At 33.6% G+C, this 6,665-nt stretch overlaps 1 protein-coding gene across 3 annotated transcripts; it reads left to right on the top strand.

Annotated features, from left to right (window-relative positions):
* The first annotated feature begins 609 nt into the window (after window positions 1–609).
* Window positions 610–6,563, top strand: LOC124219594 (sodium-independent sulfate anion transporter). Of its 3 annotated transcripts, none has more exons than XM_046627346.2 (12): window positions 610–899; window positions 1,099–1,322; window positions 1,408–1,603; window positions 1,771–1,991; window positions 2,092–2,260; window positions 2,344–2,508; window positions 2,591–2,752; window positions 2,828–2,968; window positions 3,076–3,218; window positions 3,367–3,540; window positions 3,692–3,848; window positions 5,332–6,563. In XM_046627346.2, the coding sequence occupies exons 1-12, from the start codon at window positions 890–892 to the stop codon at window positions 5,559–5,561; spliced, it is 1,992 nt and encodes a 663-aa protein (XP_046483302.1). In that variant the 5' UTR covers window positions 610–889; the 3' UTR covers window positions 5,562–6,563. The 3 variants fall into 3 exon arrangements, with proteins under 3 accessions (XP_046483302.1, XP_046483301.1, XP_068992394.1); XM_046627345.2 differs by having other exon boundaries at window positions 1,096–1,322; XM_069136293.1 differs by having other exon boundaries at window positions 610–1,023.
* Window positions 6,564–6,665: the final 102 nt, after the last annotated feature.

Below are 6,665 nucleotides of genomic sequence, written 5' to 3'. Positions count from 1 at the left end.
TTCTGAAGCATATGTGATAGAACAATATGTTTTATTAGCATGTTAATGGATTTTTACAGCGATATAACAGAGTATTATGTTAAAATTGAAACCGAGTGCTTTTTTTTTTACTTGTAATATATAATAAATCTAACACTACATTATGATTTATACCTAGTTGGTATTAACATCAAGTTAAAGATATTCGAAATTACTTACGAATAAAAAGTTTTTTGATAGAATTTTAATACACATAAATTCAAGTCAGTAAGATATTTAACGATAATCGAATGCATTTTATTTAAGCAGATTTAATAATTATTCAGTATTTCAAATTTTTTTTATTCACGATTTGTATACTATTTTCCTATAAATAATCTACCATTTGATACATCATAGTGATTGTAATTATAAATAGTCACCGAATTCAGTTGTCAAGTGCTGTGCAAATAGTGATGTGCAATAAATCATTAAAATCGCTTCGTTTCTTGCTGTTTTAGATGATATTTTCTTACGAGCATCATAACTCATAAAACTTTTGTGTGTACAAGGATGGCGAGAATGCTGCTGTACATACGGTTAAATGCATTATAAATGCCTATTCCTTACAGATGCAGACTAATATACATGAGTGTGGAAACATATTTTTTATCATTAGGTAAAAACCTTATCAATCCAGTGGCACTTTTCTAGGTCATAAAAATATCGCGAATGGAAGCTTTGCAAGGTGTGAATTTACGTGGATTTCACTGTTTAATGTTGACTCAAGTCACCCAGATAAGAATTATTGACGCACTTACACCGTAGAGATGCAACATTCGATTTATATCATTATATCTCTTCGTGATATACCAACGTGTTCTTCGCATAAAACTTCTATCAATATCCATTCCAAGTATCACCGCTGCGAATGTCTAATTGTAAGTATCAAGTTTAGATATCCGTCAAAAGCCCAAGTCATATTCAAAAAGTTTGTGAACTATGTCGATTGCTCTGCCCTGTATGGTATTTTATTATTTTTCTAATAAAAATGTAATTATCCAGGTACTGTATGTTGGAATTAAAATTTGGATTTACCTCCAACTTGCTATGTGCTAATGTTTGAATTTTTTAAAGTAGTATCAATGAAAGGATCGATTACGATCGAGGAAGAGGAAGATGAGGATAAAGTTGAATCTTCAACCTGCGTGGATAAAATTTCCCGATTTATACCTATACTGGAATGGTTTCCACGATACACACACCTCGATGCGGTCTCGGATTTAATTGCAGGGATAACACTAGGGCTGACCATGATTCCTCAAAGCATAGCATACGCTGCGTTAGCTGGAGTGTCTGCTCAGGTATGCACAAAATTGAAATTAAGAAAATGCGATGTGGTAAAAATTAATCGTTTTTCATTGTATTGAAAATAAGTTTCTTCTACAGTACGGACTCTATTCTGCCTTTGCGGGTAGTTTGATTTACATATTTTTTGGAAAAATCAAAGAAGTATCCATTGGCCCTACTTCTTTAATGTCACTCTTGACAAATGAATATACCCGAGGCCTGCCGATAGACTTTGTATTTCTCCTTGGTTTTCTCTCCGGATGCATGGAATTACTATTTGGACTGCTTAACTTCGGTTCGTGATGATGAAAAAATGACGAATGTACAATTAAATTTCCTGCAGCGTTAATATCAACAAATTCGTATAGTATAAAAGTTGTTAATTGAACAGCATATTTTATTATGTTGAAGTTGCGTTCGTAAACGTCGAATATCGACACAGATGATGTTTAATTCTGACAGGATTCTTGGTGGATTTTATCTCGACGCCTGTTACATCAGGATTTACCTCAGCTACATCGGTGATCATTATTCTCGGACAACTAGAAAGACTGCTTGGTCTTGAATACAAAACGTCTTCCAATGTCGAGAAGATTTTTAAAGCATTCCAGCATATTGGTGACATTCGAATTGGTGATACCCTGATCGGTGTATCAAGTATCATATTTCTACTGACATTCAGGGTAGAGAAAATCTTGTACTATTTTTTCCTGCAGCTTTAATTAGTGGAACGTTTGAAAAATTTTGTCACATACCTCTAAGAGAGATAATTAATTCTTACAGAGACTCAACAATGTGAATCTACGCTGTCGCCTGAGTGAAAAAAAGCAAAGATTTGTGAAAAAGTTATTGTGGTTTCTTTCCATCGGTCGCAATGCTCTACTCATATTAATCACAACCATTATTGCGTTTATAATGGAAAGAGCTGGCAAATCCCCTTTCGTACTTTCCGGTAAGTTTATCAATAGTTTTTCTAAGTCTATTCTGCACTATAAACTGACAGACGCGGACTCCTTTCTCAATTCATGTTCACAGGTAAAGTTGAGCCAGGGCTTCCATCTTTTGGTCTACCTTCGTTCAGTACACAAAACGGCAATCAAACATATAGCTTCGTCGAAATGTGCTCGCAGCTAGGATCTGGAATTTTCATCATTCCTCTAGTTGCTGTGTTAGCTAATGTTTCAATCGCTAAAGTGTTCGGTAAACTATTCTGTTTGTAAATATAATGAAAAGTGATGGATTTCAACTTCTGATGTTCTTAATCAAGCGAACCTGTTTCAAGCAAGTGACAAGGGAGTCGATGCAGCTCAAGAAATGCGCAGTTTGGGTTTGTGCAACATATTTGGTAGCTTTGTCCAGTCGATGCCAACATGCGGTGCGTTCAGTAGAAGTGCAGTGAGTAATTCAAGTGGCGTAAGAACACCCTTGTCTGGTCTCTATGCTGGTAAGTCTTCTAAATATGATACAAGCTAAAACTGCATAAAGTAACTAACGAATATTTTGTTTCTTGTGATTACAGGGGTCTTGACTTTGTTAGCTTTGAGCTTCCTTACACCCTATTTCTATTACATTCCACGAGCTTCGCTAGCCGCTGTTCTTATAGGCGCAGTGATATTCATGATAGAATGGAGCATAATTCCAATACTGTGGAAAGGAAATAGTGAGTTACAATATTTCTCCAATCATCACAAATAACCAAATGATTAGGCTATTCCTTTTTTCACTAAATTCATATCCGTTAAAGGCTTATAATTATTTCATTTTCAGAAAAAGACATGGCGGCGACAATTACTACGTTCGTTGCATGCATTATATCAGTTGAATATGGACTGCTGTTCGGAGTCACGTTGAACATACTCTATCTGCTACACGCGTGGGCAAGACCAAATATAGAGATATCAAAATGCAAGGTGCGTAATCGACGCCTCTGCTTGATAATCAAAACGGTTTATGAGATTCCCAGTTAAATCTAATTGCCACTCTAGCTTTCCAGAATATATGTGTTCAGCAAAATTTTCTCATATGGAGACTAAACGACTGTTTTTATGTTTTCCACAGACTGCTGACGGGGATAAATACATCCTAATAAAGCCAGACATTGGATTATATTATCCAGCGGTAGATTTTTTACGTAATAACGCAAATCAGGCTGCAGTGAAAGAAGGGAAAAATATACTTCCCATAGTTTTGGACTGCGATGGCTTCAAAAGCATTGATTACACAGGGATGAAGGTAAGAAAAATACTTTCTGCTGAATTCCGTTTGTATAAACTTTTCCGAATAAATTATGTTTCGTAGAAACTATTATGCAGAATACTTTTCAACAATACGTCATCACTTAACTTTAAAGAAGCTGTTGGAATATGTTATCCCACTTTTCTAGTGCATCGAAGCGATGATTAATGAGTTTGAGAAGAAAGGGCAGTGCTTAATGTTCATACGCCTGAACGCAAAAGTGTTCAAGAAAATTGAATCACTTGGTGGTATAAAAATTCTAAGACATGCAAAGAACGAAGAGGATATCGTTGGTAAACTTTTCTGTGAGTACAATGCTGGATAAATATATGAACACGTTGCCAGGAAGTAATAAGTTTGCAGCGTTGACTTTACAATCTGCATACATGACTGTAAACGGCGTGTGGTATCTTAAATTATGATGCACAATTATAATCTTTGTGTAACTGACTTGTTTAGATTTATAGCGACTCATTTCGAGTTCTCTTCACATATCTGGTGAATTCTGCAAATCTGCTAACCTTGCATTTATTATTTCTTTTCAACCTCATAGTCGCATCTGATCTTATATAAATTATATTCAATAGTCCAATTTTTTATGCATATATCCTATACTTTTCAAGTAAATGGCAGCTTGCACCAACTTTCATTCAGTCATCCGGCATAAAAAAATCGAGATTTATTTGCTATTTTCAAATCTCATTTTGCGTAATAAGAGGTGATGAAATATTAGAAAAGTATTAAACCTGTAACATTTTCTCTGTGAGAAAAAACTTTTATTTCTCGTGTTTTGAATGGTTATTCCGGCTTGCAGGTAATTCGTAAGGAAAGATAGGAAAAAGGTTTTCGAGGCCAGAACTACAAATTTTATAAAAAAATATAAAAAATATCGACGCCGTGTATTTCCAAGTACCACTGAACGAAAGTTCGTTGTTATTTTTCCCTTATTGAAAGTTTGAGTCCTTGGACTTTCGATAAAACCATAAAATGACCGTAAAATAAATATGACAAATTTTTTAGTAGTGTTTTTTACTCGATTAAACATATTTTTTCAAATAGCTCCGTCCAATTTAACGTTAAAAAAACTCCCCTTGCGACATTTACATGGATAAGTTTCTAAGAAGTGAATTTTATAAAAGGATGAATTAAGAAAAAAAAGTATGCACAATAACTTATATCTTAGATACTATCAAAAGTAGCTATTATTACTATGACTCAATTTTATGTTAACTTGAACGAAGTTTTTGAACAAAGAAATACTGGGTTTAAAAAAAACGCCCAAAAAATTTTATTTGATAGCCATTCTTGTTCAAATCCAATCTACGAAATTTGATTTTACAGAAAGAAGGACATGAATTTTGAAGCGAAAAATAAGAATCAATTTTCGTTCTGTGGAAATTGAAAATATACGCTTTATTCGTCAACACGTGAATTTTTCAAGAGCAGAAACCACCCCCATGCAGGAACTTATCTTTTTTTGAAAAATTTGGACGCTTTTACATCGATGACAATTTTTGTGTTTTTTTTTCCGTCCAGCTATCTGCACATTGCATCTCAAAAATAATTAAAAAAAGATCAGTCCCTCAATTACCAAAATATGAAAGTTTATTTTTCCTCAAAGATTTGAAACTTTTGAGGTTGAAGGTTTCCTCACCCTAGTTTTTCAACACATGCAATGAAAAGTGAAAATGGCAGACAAATCTAAAATTCGGTTCTGAATTAGGGGGGGAAGAACGATGGATTGAGCGAATTACAGTTCCGTGCAGTACAGTAAAATTTCTATTTCAGATAATACAGTTGAAATGACGAGAAGTGCAACAGTGCCAATTTTTGAACAGACGAAAAGTGAAACAGCAGACAATAATACTATAGGAATAACACAGGCTGGAAGAGATACAGCAGATAATCGAGAAGAAGAACATGAAGGCAAACCTTTAGTGAGTGACTATCAAGCAGTAATAAAGGAGTTTGAAACATCTGAAAAATCAAAATTGCAAACAAAACCACCCGAGTCATGAAGAAATAAGGATTTGGCATCTATAAAATTGTTTCTCTTGACTATAATAATGTGTGAATATGCAGCTCTCAATGCGATGCAAAGCAAATTCTGCTGCTTTTACGGCTTTCATTTTTTTGTTTTGTTGTCAATAACACATTTACATAAAGGAAGAGACACCATTTGTCTACCCTATTTCAAATTCTATACAGACTTGGGTGAAATAATCAGAAGACCTTTTGAGTTACGAAGAAACTTAAGAACATAAATAGGCTACCCAGTAAAACAAAATAAATTGAATGGAATTAAATACACCCAGAAACAGAATAAACGCGAACTGAAAAGACTTATGTGCTAATTATTTTGAATTTATTTTAATTCGTGTAAATTTTATTTTTGCCGTACTCAAATCAAGTTGGTCGACTGGGTGTGGTTCTTTTATTCGCTTATCTACATTTATGTGTAATTTCTAAACATCCGCAAGATTAAGGTGTTGACTTTGAAATACTTTCAAAACAAGAGTGAGCAGTAATATAAGGATATTATGAAATTGGTTAACATATGTTATCATTCTGCTTTGAGCAATATTAAACTTAATGATGTAGGTAGTAGAAGATATGGTAGTTATAATGGTACAGTAAATCATAGAGTAAATAGTCTTCAAAATCTCTGATATTCAAATAGTCCTACAGCAGGAGGAAACAGAAACTCATTGTCAAAAGCAGTTTCTTTGGGACTGGTTGACATCAACTTCTTAGACTCTAATATGTGATTAAGAAAGAAAAGCACGATTCTTTGTAAATATCATAAATATGGTAACTATATAACAATGAATACATGCTCTACAATTTTTTTTCCAAATACATCAAAATAGCTACGTAGCACTTAGGTATCTGTGAACAAATAATATGAATTATTTATTGAATCAGGTTGTAAACAGACAAGGCGAAATGTCTGTGAAACCTTACGTAATAAAAATAAACTGATCACAAGGAATTTATATTCATCAAGTCAGAATCAAAAATTTTCTAAGTATTGTAATAAAAATTGATTTATCTTTCCTAGTTTTATACATTTTTTATTACGGATGCAATGATAAGTCGGCACCGAAATGCAATAAAGATTC

This window comes from Neodiprion pinetum, chromosome 5, assembly GCF_021155775.2.
Source record: "Neodiprion pinetum isolate iyNeoPine1 chromosome 5, iyNeoPine1.2, whole genome shotgun sequence".
Lineage (NCBI taxonomy): Eukaryota > Metazoa > Arthropoda > Insecta > Hymenoptera > Diprionidae > Neodiprion > Neodiprion pinetum.
This window is presented reverse-complemented; position numbering and strand designations above follow the sequence as displayed.